The sequence below is a fragment of the Lygodium microphyllum genome, chromosome 7, assembly GCF_053477565.2.
Source record: "Lygodium microphyllum isolate KBCC chromosome 7, Lygodium_microphyllum_v1.1.10, whole genome shotgun sequence".
Lineage (NCBI taxonomy): Eukaryota > Viridiplantae > Streptophyta > Polypodiopsida > Schizaeales > Lygodiaceae > Lygodium > Lygodium microphyllum.
In genome coordinates this window covers 60,102,863-60,124,527 of record NC_141141.1, presented here as the reverse complement: position 1 = coordinate 60,124,527, position 21,665 = coordinate 60,102,863, and the positions used below count along the sequence as shown (strand labels likewise).

Genomic DNA, 21,665 nt, shown 5'->3' with positions numbered 1-21,665 from the left:
GGGTCTTCCAAAAGAGCGGTTTGCTCATTGCCGACAGATGATGGAAGTTGGATAGATATATTTATTTCAGCTTTGTACATACCTAGACTTAACTGATTCTTTTCTCCTCTTAAGGCACATTGCCTTTAGGTGGGAGGTTGTTGGGAATAAAGGGCCATCGTGCCTTTTATATGTGCACGGGTGTGAACACACCCTTAGCACATTGTACTTTCATACATATATCTATCTAAAAACCTAAAGTGGTACACTGGTCATTATACCGAAAAACGTGTTCACTCTCTACTCTGCTCTCTCGCACTTTCTCTGTCTCTCTGTCTCTCTCACTGTGGATAACGATTGTTTGCCTCAATCTCCGTGCCTAACCGGTCCCTACAGGAAGACCACACTGGTCAACCTAGATGCCATCTCTGCCATCTTGAAAGGAGACGCACAAGTCAAGAATTCCTACGAGCCACTAACGAAGTATATCCCTTGCTCTGAAGAGAAGCAGGATTGGAAACATGTGCTAGCCACCATTGATCTGCCATTCTCAGGCGATGAGAAGGATTATAAGTGGGCTACGAGGACAAATGAGTTCCACAAAGCCACACCATCTCAACTACCCAAGAGTAGGACCACACCATCGGTACCACTCTGCATGATGGCCACGAGCTCTAGCAGTCGACCAACACTGTCCCTTCCCACGTTTCATCTAACAAGTTCGAACTCCAGGGAATTCTTGAATACTTGATGAGAGAGCTAGCCCAGCTGTCAATCTTAAACCCCTCAAGGACCTCATGGAGGAGCCGAAGTGGCAGTGGACCAAAGTGCATGACTTGAATCTATTGTATAATTGGGCACTAATCACGAACGAAGAGAAGGCTAAGAGTGGAAGCCCAGGAAATGACGAGCAGTCAGAATATGAGGATTCGGACAGCAAGTACGAAGACTGCTACTCTACAAATGAGGAAAGTGAAAAAGAGGTCGAGACAATAGAATTGAAATTTGCAGAGGAGTCATTAGGACGGAATGCAACCGTACTTGGTCGGACCATCTAGGTGTAATAGATTATGAGTGACCTGAATTAGTTCAACCTAGCACCACACCACTCTTTAAAACTGAATCGGCCTCAGAGCCGCGACCACCAGGGGAAACCCCTTCGTCTAGCGAAGGTTGTAAGTCTTAACTCTGAGTTGAAAGTGAGCTCTAAAAGCGAATCTGAAAATACACCGACCACCTAAGACCAAACGCACCAAAGGGGACCTACCAATCCACCTAAGGCGCAGGAAGTTGGAGGAGGAAAAGGGGAGGCAATCAAAAGGGCCAGAAGCTGAAGAGCAGAGGAAGCCCCAGGATTTACCACGAAACACTTCACAAATTTCAAAAAGGGTGACAAGATAGTGATCTTACTGGGAGCTAAGAGGCAAGGACAGGCAAGCGAACCAATAGAAGGGCTTGCTAAGTTCAAGGAAGTTAACTTAGCAAGGAAAGAGGAAAAGCCTCAACCCGTGTTCGTAGCAAAAAACATGACTGACAAAGAGGAGGCCGATCTCATCGCTTTCCAAGGAGAGTATATGGATGTGTTTGCTTGGTCTTTAGATGAGCTAAAGGAAATAAATCCGAGGCTTGTGACTCATAACATCCCTATGACTCCCGATGCAACACCATTTAAGGAGCGGCCATACCCAATGAATCCGAAGCACGCACACACCGTTAAGGAAGAGCTAGATAAGCTGTTGAAGGCCAGATTCATCTACGAAATCGAGCACACAAACTGGGTGTCACCTATAGTAATTGTCCTAAAGAATAATGGAAAGATTCAAGAGTGTATGAACTATAAAAAGGTCAATGTTGCGATTAAGAGAGACAACTATCCACTACCCTACACTGAGCACATGCTCAAAAGAGTAGCAGGGAAAGAAGCCTATAATTTCATGGACGGCTTCTCAACCTACAACCAAGTGCAAGTGCACCTTAATGATAGACATAAGAAAGCATTTGTGATCGAATGGGACGTATTTACTTACATAGTCATGCCATTTGGACTAACGAATACACCAGCTACCTTTCACTGCCTCATGTGTGCCATCTTCAAAGATATACTTGGGCAAGAATTAGAGGTGTTCGTTGACGATCTATGTGTCTACTCCACTTGGAGGGTATACCTAGATAAACTTCACACAGTCTTTGAGTAGTGTAGACTGTATAATCTCTCCTTGAACCCCCTAAAGTGTCAGTTCTGGGTAAAACACGGATATATCCAAGGGCACATAGTGTCTAAGAACGGCAGTCATTGTCAATTTACCACCACCCATGAACTATAAGGGAGTTTAGTGCTTCCTAGGACACACAGGGTACAATCGGTGATTCGTTCTAAACTATGCATTAATCGCTAGACCCCTTTGCAAATTGTTGATTGTATTTGAGTGGACTGAGAAATGCCAATGTGCCTACAAGGAACTAAAGAAGGCTCTTACGACTGCACCAATCCTACGAGCCCTAGATTGGAACAAAACATTCCACGTGCACATTGATACATCAAAGTTTGCCGTGGGAGCTATTTTTTGGCAACCTGATGAACATACTCTCAATTATCCTATGAGCTTTGCTAGCAAACAACTCAAGGATATGAAGATGAATGACTCCACAACGGAAAGGGAAGGCCTAGCTATGGTGTTCGAGGTAAAGAAGTTCCGTCACTGTCTTTTGGCTACGCCCTTTACCTTCTTTGTTGACCGTCAAGCTTTGCTTTATTTGGTGAACAAACCTTGTGCTACAGGACACATAGCTAAATAGTTGCTTCTGCTTCTAGATTTTAACTTCTCCGTAGTTGTATGCCAAGATAAGTAGCAATACATAGCAAACCATATGTCCCACATATCCACAGGAGAAGCGGCCGAATAGGGCATCGCAGATGACTTACCTGATACGCACCTTTTCAACATGTCTAGTGAACGAGACTTGTTTAGGGCTGATCTAACATCGTATTAGGCAATTGACATAGTCCAAATCCTAGAGCATGGATTGCTGAAAGAGCTATAGAGAAGGCTAGGTTAAAGCACCTTATCCTCAAGATTTAGCCCTATCAATTAATAGCCGACCAAATCTATAGGCTAGGACAGGATGGGTTATTGTAAAGGTGTGTGTGTGAACATAAGATGCATGATATACTTGCTGAAGCGCATGGTGGAACTGCTAGAGGACACTTCAGAGGAGACACTGCAGCACGCAATGCACTGCAATCTCAATTGTGGTGGCCCACCCTCTTCTGCGATGCAGCTAAGTTCGTGAAGCATTGCGACGAGTACCAAAGGATCAAAATCCCATTCATAAGGACAAGATGGAGTTGACCCCAGTAATAGCACGACAACCCTTTGAAAAATGGAGAATCAACTTCATTGGGCCGATCAGCCCCATGGCGCAGTACTCACAGGCAAAGTACATAAATGTAGCAAAACGGATTATCTCACGAAATGGGCGGAAGCTCCGGTCACCAAGAAGAGTGACGCTAGGACGACGGGCAAGTTCCTTTGGGAGCAGGTGATCTCACAATTCTTGGCTGCCTCATCGAACTAGTTAGTGATCAAGGCATGTACTTTGTTAATGAAGTGATTGTCCATTTGCTATCCACCTTCTTGATCATCCATAAGATATCCTCACCATACTACCCTCAAGCTAACGATCAAGCGGAATCCACGAGTAAGATCCTAGTAAATGTCTTGACTAAGGTGGTCTCTGCCTTACGCACAAACTCGGACAATGAGCTCATGGAAGCACTATAAGATGGGCCATAGGGCAAACACCATTCAAACCGACCTATGGGATTGAATCAATCTTGCTACTAGAGTTCAAGCTTGAGAGTGGCAATCCAAGAGAGATGGGATGGAAAGGAAGCATGGACGGAACGCCTGATAGAGTTAAAACGCCTAACTAAGATCCGAGTCCTAGCGACTCATGCATTGATCTGCAAGAAGGAAAGATGCAAAAGCTGGTCTGACAAACGTGTCAAACAACGCAACTTCAAGTAAGGCGACCTAGTGTTGCTATACTCTGTAAAGGGCCCTAAGCAGAAGATGAAGTTCAAAGGATTGGGACTTTTCAAGGTTTGCAACATTGGTTGAACTGGTAATTTGTAGAGCTCGAAACTCTAGAGAAAGAGGGCATAGGCTTCTTTAATGGCGGTCGTCTCAAGAAGTACTTCCCTCCAATGCATCCGTTGCACAAGCCTCCAATGCGGAAACCACCAGTGAGCATGAGAGTCGCCACCATCACTGAGATAGAGGACGAGGATGAAGAAGCAATAGCACCTATCTACCTGCGCGTATCGGTCACTGCCCACAAGACACATGCCTTTGATGCACTTATTGACGAGGGAGCTGACTTTAATATTCTTACACACGACCATTGGACCCTCGTTGGTCAGCCCCAATTGCAGCCTACTAACGCTAAACTCAGCCCGTTTGGGAGGCAATCTTACTCACAGTTGGGAAAGTGCAAATTAGTGGTCTCTTTCGAGACTGAAAGCCTACCAATGATATTCTACAAATTCCCTAGCACTAAGGCTGCCGGTAAGAAAATGCTACTAGGACACGTTCAAGAAACAAGCACATTGCAACGTCAATTACGACTCACAACATATTCACCTTGCCATTGGCAGAGTTCGAATAGTGATGGCTTTCAACAAGGGTAGGACGGTTCCATCTAAGTCTGCAATGCCACCAGTAGAAGAACTTGGTGTCAAGCCTAAGGAGGGGGGTTGTGACTTGTCCCACCCCACCAGACCAAAACCAGCCGCAACCCCTAGTAGACACACCCAAATCCCAGAACTTCACACCCTAAGTCTGGGAGACAAAGCTGGTGCTACAGAAGCAAACGAACAACCAAGCCACAATGGGTCCCCAAAGCCCTATTGCATGCTCAAGGCTACTACAAAGCCAACAAATGGATTTGGTTGCCCAAGGCTACAAGTGGCATGCTTGTCCCTCAAACACCGCCTTCCGGCCCATCTCCACAGGACAGTAAGCTAGCTAGGAATGAGAAACCACTTGATCCAAAAGGTAACAAACCCATAGGACCACAACAGGATTCGACCAAAACCGCAACCCTCTACATCGAAACCGACTGAACTTGGCACCTCTAGTGTCCCAACTATTCCACTAGCAGGAAAGCAATGCACCAACTGAGCCGCAAGACCAACCCCTCAAACAAGTAGCCGACAGACACCCTACTGACCAATCCATGAAGCAAGCATCAGTTGCAAAGTTGTCCAGCCCCACTCAGACCCCAACCTCTCACAAGCCTTAGACCCTCCTATGCGCAGAGGTCTATCCTTACTTTGGCCTCATACCTAGCCACGAATACGAGGGATGACTTGGTCACCTGCATCAAAAGCTTGGACGCCAGCTTCATGTTTGCTAAAAGCTATGAACGGTTGGATTTAGGCCTCCTAAATGAGCCATTAGCAATGGATATACGCTCCTTACCATGCACCTAGGAAGAATATGAATTCATGTTTATCAAGATTCCCATGGCAGCTAAGGAATTGATTGCCAGCGAGATTTCTCGGGAGCAAGCTCTCAAACAATGGTTGATGATCTCCTATAGCAAAAGCAAAGTCTTATAACAAACCAAGAGATAAAAAAGCTGAAAAACCTGGCTGATGTTGATTCTTCCTTCCTGCGAAAATAATATGCTCTCCATCTCCAATGGGAACAAGAGGGCTGCCAAATTATAGCCAGACCTGAGCAGAGACGTGCAATCAAAACCTTTGAGTACGACCCAACTTATGTGGCCCCTACCTCATTCAGGGTCTTGGCCATCACTCACAATCGATCGTTAGAAGATCGCGTTATGACCCACCCCTATTTGGATCGAGGAACCGAGTAAGAATTGCACATTGCTAGCAAAATGAACTTTGGTGACTTCCTAACCAATGTCCTAACCTACATTATGCAGAAAATAATATGCTCTCCATCTCCAATGGGAACAAGAGGGCTGCCAAATTATAGCCAGACCTGAGCAGAGACGTGCAATCAAAACCTTTGAGTACGACCCAACTTATGTGGCCCCTACCTCATTCAGGGTCTTGGCCATCACTCACAATCGATCGTTAGAAGATCGCGTTATGACCCACCCCTATTTGGATCGAGGAACCGAGTAAGAATTGCACATTGCTAGCAAAATGAACTTTGGTGACTTCCTAACCAATGTCCTAACCTACATTACACGCAAACATTAGGCCGTATGACATGGACCGTCACGCCCACTTAGAGTATAACCCACACTTCTATGATTGGCTCATGCAGAAGTAAAACCCAACTAGCCAGCGTTGTTAATGCCCTTAATCCTTCATCCTCTAATCCTAGCAAAGGTCTTCATCATTCCCGAGGGGAGGGGTAAGGTGGACAAGAAAACATGACTTGAACCTCAAACTGAATTTCAAAAGCAAAAAAAGATGGTTAAAGTAAACTTGTACATGAGAAAAAATTTCATGAAATTCTCGTTGGAATGTGTGGATTGCTTGAAGCAAAAATTTTCATTCTATACTTAAAACATTTCTCAGTTCCATAACATACATTTGTGATCTTCTTATCTTTTTGCAAAAAGTTGTTTCAAGTGAACTAATAGTGAGTTGTCGCATCATGACGGAAACCCGAGATGGCAGGGCACCACGACAAAGGTAGCAAGTTTCCATTCTCACAAGAGGAGCAAGCCAAATACGGCTTGGTGGTTGAAACGAGAGCCTTCAACCAGCCCAAATACAAAAGCGTTCGGAATCTAGAAGACAAGGTGATAGAAGAGCAGGCTGTGAAACAAATCATTGACCAGTGCAACCTCAACAAGTATCTCGAGGTTGGCCAAGCCATCGATTACACCAAGTGCACGGAGTTCCTGCACTCCTTTGACACCAACAGGAACCGTGGCATAGTGACGGTGAGGCAGGGAGAGGAGACCTGAAGAGTAGAAGTTGAGCTGAGTCCTAAACTTGTGGAAAGGGCTCTAGGACTTGTCAACAAGCCCAAGAAGCGGCCAAAGAGAGACATCTACAACATGTTGGTGATGGACAAGGGCCAGGTGTACACCAATGATGGGATCAATTTAGCTGGCATCCCCAACCCCAACATCAAACTTCTGGCAAAAATGGTCCGCGCATTGTTCTCAAACAAGAGGTACAATGCTTTGATGAGCAAGATCAAAGTACCATTGCTCGAGGGCCTTGCAACTAGGTCCTTGGATGAAATCAACTGGAACGGCTACATGCGTAAGACCATTGAGTCTTTAGCAAAAGTGCTAGCCACAAGCCCTAGAGCAAGGGGTGGGAAATCTCCAACTTCCACAGTGGAGATAGCAAGAAAGAAACCAACGGCCAAAGCGGCCAACATAGGGTTCAAGGGCATACTAACCGCCATAATTTAGGAAGCAATGGGAGATGTAGAGAGGAAATAAGTGGTGGAAGAAACACCTAAGCGCTCACCAGCCCATGGGTCGCCAACGTGTTCACCCATTAAGGAAGAAGCAAAGCAAGCTGCAAAGAATAAGAAAGCTCACCTCCAAGCCCAATGACAACAAGAGGGTTTGAGCGAAAGAACCGTCAGCGAGTGAGGTGGGAAGGGATTTGTCCCATTGAGCCAAGGAGAAAAGGGAAAAATTATGCTAAGAATTCCAAGCAAAAAGAAGGGAAATATAGCAGAAGGGGACAAAGACTTAGAAGCTGCACACAAAGAATCAAGGCAGCTAGAAGAGGAGCGAAGGAGGAAGCAAAAAGAGGAGGAAAGGCTAAAAAGAGAAGATGATGAGCAAATGGCTCTTGCCCTCAGATTGTCATCGAGCAAACCCCCCAATTAGAAGAGTTGGTAAGGAGGATCCTAGAAGACACACCAAGCACCAGCTCCGCAATGACACAAGCAGCTCAAGGACCTGTAGTGGCAGGCAAGGGAAAGGCTCCATTACACCCACCACCGCTTGTCATGGTTGACACGCCTACCACCACACAAGAAACCACAAAGGCCACAGTGAACCAAAGCAATGTGATGGCTTGGGAGCAGTACCTAGTCAACACAGTGCAGCAACTTGACTTGGCGCCAAGTGGAGGAGCCCCAATGCTAGGGACAAAGAGGCCGGCGGCTATAGATGCAAAGTGAAGAAAAGACCCGAAGAAGTCCAAAATAGAAGCCTCAATGACATCCATATCCTCAGCTACGCCAGTGCCCATGACTAATGAACGATCTGAAGGAGGAGTTGAAAGCGAAGAAGAAAGAAGAGAGCACAAAAGAGCCCCATGATGCGAAGGCAAGGGAGGAGATAGGACTGGAGATGGATTTCTTAGCCCTCTTACAACAAAATAAGAACATGGAGGAGCACCTTGAGCAATTGAGGAAAATCGGAGATGAGCTCACCAAGGAGCTCGAAAGAGTGAAGACCCAAGCCTATGCAGAGTTCCCTAAGGAGAAACAGCAAAAGGGACAGCTGCTCAAAGAACTACATGATGCCAAGGCACAGAAAGACAAGGTGTCAGCTAAAAGACTAGCAGAGGTGGAAAACCGACTCCATGTGGCCTCCTAGAGCAAGAACGACTAAAAGAGCAGTTGAACCGCCACAGACAATACAAGGAGAAGATACTCGAGATCTAGAAAGAGCAAGAACAAATGGTAATGATGTTGTCTCAATGCCAAACTCAGAGCATAGAAAGGATGGAGGAGAAGGCCAAGGCTTGGGAAGAAAAGACTGTTGGAAGGCTCAAGGACCTTGCCAAATGCTTTGCCTTGGCAGAAAGTGAACAAATCATGGCACTAGCAAGAGCAGAAGCAATGGAGGCATATATAGAAGTCCAGCAACAAGCCTTCCTAAATACCGTCCTGCATGTGACTCAAGCTAAAGGCAAGGGCATAGTAGAAGGGTTAAAAAGAAAGCTGAAAATTATAAGAAGAGCCATAAGCTATGGTCTCTAGGAGCGCACCCCTGCAACCAGCACTAGCCTAAGCACCAAAGCAAGAACAACAATACTTAAGGCAAGCTCGGCTCTCAATAAAGGAGTTGGAGGAGTTAGGGTTTGGAGAGCAGGAACAACAAATGCAGCGCCCCACTGAAAGCCAAGAGAGCCAGTTTAGGAAAAGGAGCCATACTTTGAGCAAGATCAAGATGAGAAAGAGCAACCACGTGAACCTAGCCCACCACGGCAAAAGATGCCACTTGAAGATCCCAAAGGAGGCACTGTTCCAGAAAGAATGATGGAAGCAAAAAGGAAGAGAGATGGTGGAGCAAGCACAAAGGAGGTTGAGAGCCCAACCACAGCAAGTTCCTAAAGTTCAAATCCTGCAACAAGAAGAATGTTATCCTTTAAACAGCAATGGGAGAACAAATGCCAACCTTTCAAGGTCTCCTTCCACTATCCTCGCTCCTTAGACAAGGCCCTATCTCTAAGAGTGGTGGAGCAGGCGATCTGGCTCACCCAACGACTAGGAAACTGATAGACAGAGGAAAGAGAAGATACCCTACAAGATGGCAAAGAGAGCTTGTAGACTGCTGGCAAGATAAAGTTTGGGAGATCCCAAAGACTGTCAGCGGAAACGAACCCCAACCGAAATGGCGGCGACGTGTCAAGGACTCCAACCTTGATGCTTGGATGGCCTTCTGTACCACCATACTGGAGGAGCGCAACGATTCCACCTACATGCCATATCCGCAGAGAATAGGGATAGACTATAACCCAAATGTGCATGGTAGGTATGATTTTCCCAAGATCTATAATGTAAATGCAGGGAGTCCAGAGGAGTGCTTAATCTTCATTGAGTGAGACATCTCCCCATCCATCACGCACTTCCTCGACGAGTTTTCATCCTACTCTGACCCCACATTCATCACTACTTGTAATTATCTTAGGATACTCAGGATTTTGCTCAAGCAAAAGCCCGTAGCGGAAGAGGCCTGGCTGCCGCCACTCTTATTTTATCTCAATGCAAGAATCAATAGTTGCACAATGGCCCGTGTCATGATGACGGCCACACTCTGACCTTCCTTTTGTATAGCGGTCCTTGAAGATATAAACGACAACTACTTCACCAAGTGCAGTCATCCCTTCCTATCAACGACACCCCTAAGCATACATATCAACATAAAAGGCTACTTGCAAAGCAGACCCTTCCTTACCAAGTCTCTTAGGCCTCCTTGCAATGTAGCTCCTAAAGAGCATCAAGATGACATCTAATGTGCTCCTTCCTAACGTATTAAATATTTATTTAGTTTTTTAAGGGAAAAAAAACAAAAAAAACAAAAACAAAGCACAAGAAAAGCAAGGAAAGAAGTCCTCATGTACCATCAGAGTGCCACAAATACTGCACCTAAGGACAATTATATCCCTAGTCCCTTTTCCCACTTCACACTTAGGGCAAGACACACCTAGGAAGTTTACACTCTCCTACGGTTAGACCTGTCTCCCTAAGTCACACCCATAGCACCTTCCACTGCACGATCTGGGTTCTCAAATGTGGGACAATACCACAAGTTTTGCCTAAGGTTCAACCCAACTCCCAGTTCCACTGGCATCGACACCATGCACTGCACGGTGAGATAGGCACCGACACCTTGCACTACACGGTGAGATAGGCACATCCCTAAGTAGTGCACTTCCTTTTCCTTTTCAAGTACATTCAATAGCCCACAACCTCGAAGACCCTCGTCATCGACTCGATCTCTTCTCGACCTCCACAACCTCGCATTCATTTTGCTATGCTTCTTCTCCATGGCCAATCTCCGCAAAGCCCCATCATCAACAATTCTTTCTATACTAACCCTAATTATGATGAAGTTTATTCTTCAAAATCTCTCAATTTAGATTTCTCTAAAGATGACTATGATGATTATGAGGAGTAAGATTCATCTTTGATTGGTTACATGATACATCAGACTTTCCTAGTGGGTTTTCTTATGACTCTTACCCATCTGATGATTATCTCTATAAACAAAGTTTCTCAAAACTCTGATAATTTCCAAGATGGTTCTTTACTTGACAACTTTTCAAAAGTGTCACAACTCTATAGAAACAGAATTTGTATCCTTTTTCATTAATTTGTCTATATAATGATTTAGTAAATTTATTTCCTTTGCACTAATTAGATATAAAGAAAAGTGCATTGGAGCTGGCCACTGATGAGTGGTCACAGGTTATGGTGGACCCACACGGTGGGTTAGAGAAAAGATAGTTCACACTTCCACCTATATGACCCGATTGGGCGCCTGTGACTAGAACTCACGCATATCAGGGTTAGACTCGCACACAGAAAGGATTGATGCCTTGAAGTGTGGGCTAGATCCACCAGAACAGACAGTTACAATCAACAAGATGGCATGATCATGAAATACTTGTATAATGTGCATGTGTGGGCTGAAAGCTTGAAATGCACATTTCTTTGCATAGGAAAGTCACATGAAGATTCGGATACCATTTTTGCGATGTACACGGAAAAAGCTTTCATATGATACCCATATTGGGGGGGTCCCTAAATTTTAGGAGCTTCGAATTAGCCTAAAAATGCTAGTCCTAAAAAATAGGGATGTCATTCTAAAAATAGTAAGTTCTGTACTCTGACTGTGCTTACTAAATTTGGTTGTTTCTATTCTTGACAGTATTCAACCCAAAAAGGAAGGCCATAAAGAAGAGACTAGTGTCAAGACACTTGTCACACAAGTTTCCAAGTGTCCCACCACTTGTCACATCTCATGACATGTGGCTGGACACTTGTCTTGTGCTACTCCACTTTCCCATTTTGTACTAGCTCTCCCCTCTCCTATAAATAAAAGCTCGTTTTTCTTCATTGAGCACCATTTTTCTTTGCTGTAAACTCATGTACAGCATCCACAGATAGCCAGAAACTGGCCCTATCCATCCCCATCATCATCCCCCACTTCTCCATTATCAAATTCCTCCATATTCCCTCTTCTATCACTGCTGTTTTACAAGACAGCAAGCCTGTAAATTCATTACAGCACCTCCTTCTTGAGCTCTTTCTTCCATTTTAGCTACAAGAAGCAAGCTCTATCCCTGTACTGCTGATCAACGATGGAGAAAGGCTGAATTCCCCTTTTTCTTCTCTCATACTGTAAAGAAATCAGTTCTTATCATTGCATAATAGATAATGCATGTGTGTTTGTACATCTTTGCATGATCTTGTGAGAGTGAGAATTACTTCTTCTCACTCTCAGGTTGATTGTAACTGAGCTCTTCCCTAAGGGACTTGGGTTGAGCAGAAATACATTCCTTCGGGGGGGGGTTGCCCATCTTCAACCCTCAATCTTGTCTCCATTACTTTTACATTTTCATGGCTGTAATTTTGTGAGTAATTTTCATTTTCAGCTTTAAGTGTTCATTCTCTTTTATATTAAATCTCGAAAACAAGCAAATATCATAATTGTTAAGCATACTACGTTGTTCGGGGCGTTTACAAAAAGGCTATTCCACTGATGATTCTTATTATACCACATTTACTGATGAAGAATGGAATTGACTAGCCAGTGAAGAAGATGAACTAGACAGTAATTCCGACCTCTCTCTCATTGAAACAATCAACATGCACAGATTCCATCCCACATTTAGATCTCATTTCTCTTCTCTAAATTCTTCATAAGTTGCTACCATCTCTTCACAAAGAATCAGAGATATCCAACATAAAGGACATCCTCAGCTATTTTTGAAGATGATAGCAGCTCAACAAGCTCTACCAAAAACAAGACCAAGTCCCAGAAGAAAAAGGCAAAATGAAAGGTCATGTAGCAACTATTTTTTATAGTTGTGAGGTACGATACAATACGGTACTAAATGGTACCTTAAGATTTTATAAGGTACGGTATAATATTAGTACAAAAAAAAAAAACTTGATTATTTTGGACTAAAGATAATAGAATAGGTGTTTAAATTCAAAATAGCAATGCTATTAGAGTATATAAGATGAATATTTAAGGGTAACATGCCAAAACCTCATGCTGCATGCGCAACATGCACTACAGCTACCTACAAGTTACAAGTACATAGATGGGAGTGGATACATCATACACGAAGGATCGTACAAATAAGAGTAAGCTTAAGAGAGAAGATTGAGAAAGAGAGACAAAGAAAGAGAGTCTTGAGAGAAAAAGAGGATGTCAAAGGCTTGAGAGAAAGAGAGAGAGAGAGAGAGAGCGAGCTTGGAGAAGAGTGGCCAAAAAGGGCCAATTCTTTCGTACTAAATCATACGAATACACACGGTACGGTACATGGATGGGAATGGATATACCATACATGAAGGATCATACAAATAAGAGTAGGCTTGAGAGAGGTTGAGAAAGAGAGGCTAGAGAGAGAGAGAGAGAGAGAGAGAGAGAGAGAGAGGCTTGAGAGAGCTGGAGAGGCTTGAGAGAAAAAGAGGGTATGAGAGGCTTGAGAGAAAAAGAGGGTATGAGAGGCTTGAGAGAGAGAGAGGGAGGGAGGGAGGGAGAGGCATGGGGGAGAGAGAAAGAAGAAAGAAAGAAGAGAAAATAACAAAGAAGAAAGAAAGAAAGAAAGTTATAGCCTTGGGGAAGGGTGCCCAAAAAGAGCCAACTTTTCCGTACTAAATTGTACAAATACATACGGTACGCTACCGCATGGATCGTACCATACGAATCAGTCCGTACTACATATGGGGACAACCCTCCTGTTTTCTAATCCATATGAAATTCCCAAAACTAGAATCTTTAGTAATGACACTATCAAAAAGGCCAATTTGTTTATACACACAAGCTTGATCAGGTTTAACACCCTAGATCAATTAAAGAATTCATTGAGGAAACTACAATAGACACAAGAAGACTCCAGACTGAATTTAATGGGATAAATGATGCTATGATCTCCTTGCAAACTCAACTCAAGGCTCTGTGCCAACTATTTGCCCATAAGACCCAAACTCAAAAGGATGTTTTGCAAAGTCCCACTCCCATTTTAGAAGAGATAATTTCTTCAGCTCAGGAAGTTCAAACTTTAGCATCTCGCACCCAACCAACCTAAAGCCCATCAAGAAGTCAAACCTCTCAATCAACTGAGAACAAAGCCTATTAACAAATATCTTCTTCATATCAACACTCTAGAAGAAGAAGGCCATGTTCCTGCATTTGTGTAAAAATAAGATCTTCAAGAAAATTTAATATGTTTCCTAATAGCCTCTTAGACACAAGATCCAGTCTAGCCATAGCTCCTTATTAGCTTTTCCCTCACAACACTATTGAAGATAGGAGCCCCATCATCGTGGAACTCTCTAATCACAAAAGGATCACCCTTATATCTATTGCCCGAGCTTATCTATATCTTGGTGATTTCAAGCTTCCAATAGAGATTCAATTAATGAAAGGACTCTAGTATGATCTCATCATAGGGACAGACATACTGCAACATTTGGTTCCCTATACATTCTGGACTAAATTTACCTTCGCCTATAAAGGTCAACAGAAAGCAATAACCTCCTACCTAAAATCAGAAGATCTATTTTCACTATATCGCAGCTCCCTAATGAAGTGAACGAACAAAAGACCGAGCAGTGGCATCATCAGCAACTTCAAAGGCATGCCAATCATATCTAATAACTTAAAGATTGGCTGTGACAATAAATGTCTAAGGATCCCTTGAAATTCAAAGAAAGATGCCACCAATTCGCTATTTCTCTTCTCCTCAAAGAAGATGCTAAGCCTACCAAAGCTGTTCACATAGGGATGAGGGAAGAAGATCTAGAGATTAGCAAAAAGCAAATAAATAAATTACTCCGCCAAGGACTCATTGAACCAACCATCTCACCATGGTCATGTCTGTTAGCAGAGTATTTGTCAGCTCATGTGTGAGTCTGAGCTTGATCTGGGCTGGGCATTTTTATTAGGTATTTTAGGTATTTTCAAGTGTGGCATTTTATGCCATTGGAGCATTTTATGCACCAGTCGGCCAGCATTAATGCTGTCCGACCAGCATTTATTGCTCCCCACTTTTTCAGCCTATTTATACTCAGTGGCTCCTCCTCAGTCAGTCACTTCACTTCACCATCTGCAGACTCTGTGGAGAGAGGAGCCAAAGCCAGTGCCAGTGCCCACGCAGCCAGTGACTCACTGTTGTATGCGACTGTCTCGTGTTCAGATATATGGATTCCATTTCCTGTGCATACATCTGAGTTCTCATCTGTATTGTGTTCTTTCTTTTCTCTTTTTGTCTTGTGTTTCAGCAGTTTATTTCAGCACTTGTTTATGCTTCCACTGCTGCTCCACTTCTGACAATGTCACGTATCATACGTCAACAAACACTCGAAGAAAAAGTGAGGGAAAAAAGTGGTTGGTAATCAATTACAAACTGCTAAACAAATATCTTATTGGCCATGGACATCCCATTTCTATCAAGGACTTACTGATCAAAAGAATTAGGAAAGCAAAAATTTTCAGCAAATTTAATCTCAAGTCAAGCTTTTGGCAATTATCTATTAAACTCAAACCACGTGTATACAAGGCTTCCCAAGGCAGTCTGACGGTATCAAGATAATCTGTGCGTATGCCGAGAAGACACCGGGTCTCTAGCTATGGGAGTGAATAAGAGTAGTAATGGGTAGATAGATGTATATGATGTTAGAGAAATTCTTAAGCGAGGATTGATGATAGTAAGAGATTAGGCAAATTCCCATATGAGAGCAGAGATGATAGAGATTACATAGAGTAGAAACCAACGAGAGATGAAAGAACATACATGCAAAAGATCAAAGGCTCAAAGTATCTCAAAACCAATCCTTGATAAAGAAAACTTGTTTACAATGAGTCTCCCCTTCACTGTGTCCTGTTTCACCCTGTTATACCCAAAAACTCGCACCAAATACTAGCTTCTACTCTACTGCTTAGACAACAAATCTAATGGTTCCATTGGCTCCGAAAGGGGGGTAAAACCCCAAGATGCCTAGTCAGAACTCTCTCGGATCACTCCTTCTCCCCTCTTTCCATCCAGAGTGTTGTTTGCTGCCTTAAAACTGCGATCGCACCCACCGCGAATTCGGAAGTCCTTCTTTTTTGCATGAGATCTCCAAAACTAGCTAAAAAGCAACTTACTTTATGCATGACATTTCTATTCTAGAAGTTTATTACACCTTTTGAGGATATTTACAAGAAATAATGTCCAAAATATCAAAAATGTGCTAAAATTGTCCAAAAATCCCATAATTTTGAACCATCCATACTATGGACACTAACACTAATGACTAATATAACATTGACTCTCTGGATTAATAAGAAAGCCGGATGATGATACACTCGAGGGTTTTTCACATTGTGTCCACATAGCAGCAAGACATCCACCCCCTCTAAACCTGTACATCCTCTCGTATGTGCTATCGATGCATCCACCCGGATCAAACACCCGAATAACGAGCACTTCTCTGATCATGTACATTAGCAAGCATCCACTTGGATCATAGATCAAAATACTCAGCATCTGTACAACTCTTGAACCAAACCTAGCAATCCCTACAAGGCCATAAGGCCTTCAATATACACCATACACTAGAGGCTGTGGAACCTCCATATACATGATTGAAATGCACCCATCAACAAATACATAGCAAATGCCTGTTCTTTCAAAATCCATTGCATAGAAAGCTGCTTTTGATAACCTTTTTGCTCCACATCCAACACACTCAAACTACCTCTGAAAACATCTAAACATTCCAAATCCTGAAGCATATCTGGAATTCCTGTCAGGGCGTCAAACAAAGCATCCAAAACATTCTCCATTTATGGAGCATCAAATCTAACATCCTCTTTAGGCATATCCTCCAACTCATGAACTGTCTCAGAAACTATTAACTATATCCTGCAACTCGTGTGTATCCAACAAGTCCCCAATCTCCCTCTAAGTCCCTGCATTAAGTAAAACATGAGCTTCGTAAGCCTCTTCATACACACTAAGAAAATCTGCATATGCAATGGTTGACTCTTTCACTACAAGCTCTTCCAAGACATCCATGGTATGACTAGTCAACATATCAATAGTTTCTACTACATCCAGTAGTACATGAGCCTCATAGGCTTCCGCATAAGCACTCAAAAAATCTACATATGCATTGTTCCTACCATCCCCTTTAGGCTCATTCAAGACATCATCTGCATGGGTACTCACAACATCAAAAGTATCTACATTAAGACCATCTGTGTGGTGACTAAAAGCATCCATCGTAACTATAAAGACCTCATCAATAGGATAAATCACAACCTCTGTACTTTCAGCATAGGCACTCACTGCATAAGTGTTCAACTCCTCAATAATTGCATCAAAAACATCCTTCGCAGGTCGTCGCTCAGCCTCGGTAGCAAGTAGTGAAACTTGAGTAAAAGCTTATGCTTCCTCTATATATTTATCCTTCTTTGGTTGCATTTGCATCCTTAATTTCTCCTCTTTCCACATCTAAAATACCTCTTCTATCTATCTTCTTGCTTCATCCTCGTCCCACCTCCTTTGTTCTTCCTCTTCTTGCTTCTCCTATTGCTGCTATCGATACTTATATGCTACATAAGCCTCCTATATACATCCTCAAATTTCTTCCAAAATCCATAAGTGGCATAAGTTACACATCCAAGCTCACTCATCTTTGCACTAAAATCCAGTAGCACTTGCTGTATCTTCCGCATACAAAGCATATATTCATCCTTGGACTTGTCAAGTTTCATCAAGGACTTATAAGCTTCAAGGAGCATCAAACATATAACCAAAAGTTGCATCCCAATTGCATCATCTATGTATCTAAGCTCAAGCAACTTTTGAAGATACTCCATAACCTATTGTATATCTTATCCCAAAAGTATCTGCGCATCTATATCCATACCTGCATCCATACCTCACTCTTCACCCGGCCTTCACGTCACATTCATCAAAAAGATGTCAACATAATCTGAGCATATGCTGAGAAGACACTAGATCTCTGGTTGTGTAAGTGAATAAGAGTAGTAAGGGATAGATCAATATATATGATATTAGAGAGATTCTTAAGCGAGGATTAACGGTAATAAAAGATTAGATAGATTATTATATGAGAGCAAAGATGATGATAGAGATTACATAGAATAGAGACCAACGAGAGATGAAACAACCTATGTGCAAGAGATTAGAGGCTCGAAGTATCCCAAAACCAATCCTTGATTAAAAAACCTACTTACAATGAGTCTCCCCTCCATCGTATCCTATTTCACCCTGTTATACCCAAAAACTTGCACCAAACACTAGCTTCTACTCTACTTCTCTGATGGCAAATCTGATAGTTCCATTGGCTTTAAAAGGGGGGTGTAAACCCCAAGACACCTATTCTCTCTCAAATTGCTTCTTCTCCCCCTTTCCCTGTCCAGAGTGTTGTTTGCTGTCTTCAAGCTGCAATCGCCCGCAACACGAATTCAAGAGCCCTCAAAAATATGCTGAAATTGTCCAAAAATCCTGTAATTTTGAACCATCCATATTGTAAACACTAACAGTAATGACTAATATAACATTGACTCTCTAGATTAATAAGAAAGTCGGATAATAATACACTCCAAGGTTTTTCACATGGTGTCCACATAGTAGCACGATAGCAGATGGGAGATGGGAGAAAAAAGCCAATGTGGAGGAGTGTAACACCATCAAGGTTCTTGTAAGGTGAAAAACAAGCTTTGGTAAGCCCAAGTAGAAATTGTTGTCGAAGTTCTCATTGATGGCAAGAGTTCCCCTAAAGCTGCTCCCAAAGTCCCAATAGCCTCTCAAGGAGTGAATGATGGATGACCAAAGCTTCAGCAAATTGGCATATACCAAAAGGTTCTCCCTGCTAGCAATAGGCCTTCATAATGTGCTACCTTGTGATGCTACCGATAATCTCCCACACCTCTGATCACCATGCAATAGGCTCCAATACTTGTCAGCTGAGTAGAGCCTCCAGGGCCCCAATTGCACACCAACCAACCTTATTGATGAAGATCATGTCATGACCTCAATCTCGTAAAGTGGCATGTTGAATTACTCTCTAGGTAGTCAACCTCTCTTACAATATCCAACTGCTTCTTTTGCCATAAACATGCACCAACTATTCTATCCCTCATGTCAACAGTCCCAGAGTTGCACCAAATCATTCAAACTGCTGTCACCTACCTTCACACTCCCAGCTATATGCTTGTATCTAAAGATCAAGCTTTTTGCAACTTAGCTTGCATGAAAGTGACTGCACTCACCTCATCTTCAGAATTGTCACATTGTCTTGTAACTCCTACTCACTTCCTCCAACACACACAATACCACTCTGTGAATCCAGCCACTTCCATCTGGTTATACCTAGATCCATCTGGTTCCTACACAAATCAACTTTGTGCTGACCCTCCAAAGAAATCAAAAGACAGCAGCATCACAGTTAAAGGCTGCAGTTCTTTTAAAGGAAAAGAGTGCAACTTTCAAATCAAAACATTAATGCACTCATCAAGAGTCAAGGGTGTGGTGTATGTGCATTGTAGCCTAATTACATCAATATAGAAGGGTTCATTAAAAAAAAGAGCATAAAGAACAGTTGAATCAATTGTGTGCAATCAACTCCAAACTTTGAAACTTAATAAATTAGCATTCTAGGTGCTCTCTCTGATAACCTCCAGTCATAGGCCTATAGCTGGCAAAGACAAGATAAATAAACACGGCTAAGCTCAGGAATCCTTTTTTGTTTTCTTTGTTCGTTCTTGTAGGTTTTCCTACTTTATTCTTAATTCTATTTTGTGTTTTTGGTAGCTTCTGCAATCTGCACCAAGAATACAGACCAATGAATATCCACATGGAACCAGAGGCCGTTCTGAGCATTAGGTATCTCGCTCATTGTCGTGAACTTGAAAATAAGGTATCCTCAAGCGAGACACTACAATTCCTCAAGATAAAACATTTGCAGATAGTACTTCCAAAACACATGATCAAGGCTAACACGCAATTAATTCTGAAGCCAAAAGCTATGAGATGGAGAGGAAAGACAGCTGACCTTCATCAATCCAACAACTGTTCCCCTGCTCCTGGGGAATATTTTCACACAAGTAACGACAGCTGCAGTGTTGGAGAAGGTCTGTGAGTTTGCTGCCAGTAGTGCATAACCGCAGACGAGCCACAGGGGCGGTGTGGCGACCTTCGCTGTGATGGAGAGCCACATCATGAGATTGCCAGTGAGACCGAGAACGGCTGCAGAGGCAAGGGTTATCCATGTCGGGGCAGCATCGTACAGCAATCCAGAGAGGATGCCGACGTTAGCGCCGATGTCCTTAGCGAAGGACACAGAGTCCAACTGCTGCTGGTCATATCCGAGGCTACCCTTGATGGTCTGCGAGTAGATGCTGAAATCATAAGACGAGCCTGTGCTGGACTGAAGCCAGATGCCTGCGATGAGGACAAGCCAGTTGCGAACGATGAGGCGGTGTCGGTATTTGGTGCGCTCAGTATAATCGAGGTCTGGTGAAGAGGAAGGGGAGGAGCAGGGAAACTGTATTGGGAGCGGCATGGCTACGTGAAGGTGAAACAATTAATATTGATAAAAATTTGTTTTGCTGTGCAGGAAGGGGGTCAGAGTAGCTCGCTCTCTCTCTCTCTCTCTCTCTCTCCCTCTCTCTCTCTCTCTCTCTCTGTGTGATTGCTTGTTCTTCTGTGCTATACATATATTGACAGGGATTGATCCAGTACAGCTGCTCTCTCTCTGTCTCTCTCAATGAATCTTCCGTAGAAGAGTACGAGTTCTCTCTCTCTCTCTCTCTCTCTCTCTCTCTGATTGCTTGTTCTTCTGTGCTATACATGTATTGACAGGAATTAATCCAGAACGGCTGCTCTCTCTCTCTCTCTCTCTCTCTCGTCTCGCTCGTCCGACCGAAGAAGAGGGGAAACACGAAAGCCTAAAGAGCAGAACTGCCAGGGAGTTTCTGCCACCCTATCGTCGCTGTCCTGGCAGTCATATTCACCTCTTACGCAGTCGGAGATTAGGACCCATTTGCATCCGACCACGCGTGTGACGTCGTCACTAGTTTTTAGACTTTAAATGACATTCCAATTTCCGCATAGTCTTTCCACTCTAAGGGTGGGTTCACACTTGTACAGTGGACAAAAGGGTGAAAAATCCCCTTTTCCACCCATCTACAAGGATTTCCCAAGAGTTGTCCGCCATCTCATTCACATTAGTGGTTGACAAGGAAAGGAGCCAAAGAGAAGACATGGCATGAAGGAGAAGTATCCGTGCTGGACAGGCCAGAAGAGAGAAGCAAAAACTTGGCGATGACGTGTCAAAAAAGGCCCCTAATTTTTTTGGCCTTCCACCATGTGTGTGAACATACAGTTTTCCATCCTGAAATTTGATTGGCCATCTGTATTTGGGATGCCTATTTGTCTGTCGGGTCTAAACCCACCCTAAGGGTTTCGTTGCACTGGGGTGCACTAGGGTTAGTATTAGTGGGAACGAATTAGCCCCACTGGCACTGGCTTGCATGGAGACATAGTGGGGGCAGCAAGGTTTCAACAAAGCCTCTCTATGCACTCGTAACGCACACAGAAAAGCCAGGTTTTGTAGGACCTTAGCAAGGATAATGAATTGGAAATCCCATCAACTATCAACATAAATACTAGAATCCATGGGATGCGACCAACAAAAAGGATGTGATTGAATGCAAATGCTCATGTATCCTTGCAACACCTCTTG

The 21,665-nt window shown here is 43.3% G+C and overlaps 1 protein-coding gene across 1 annotated transcript in view; it reads right to left on the bottom strand.

The window, feature by feature from the left end:
• The window catches only part of LOC148033499 (protein NUCLEAR FUSION DEFECTIVE 4-like), a 43,960-nt gene extending 23,034 nt beyond the window's left edge, over positions 1-20,926 (bottom strand). The window contains exon 1 of the mRNA XM_087681443.1: positions 19,974-20,926. Coding sequence (XP_087537569.1) covers positions 19,974-20,483 — 510 coding nt within the window. The 5' untranslated portion in view covers positions 20,484-20,926. The remainder of the gene's footprint in view (positions 1-19,973) is intronic.
• Between the last annotated feature and the right edge of the window lie 739 nt (positions 20,927-21,665).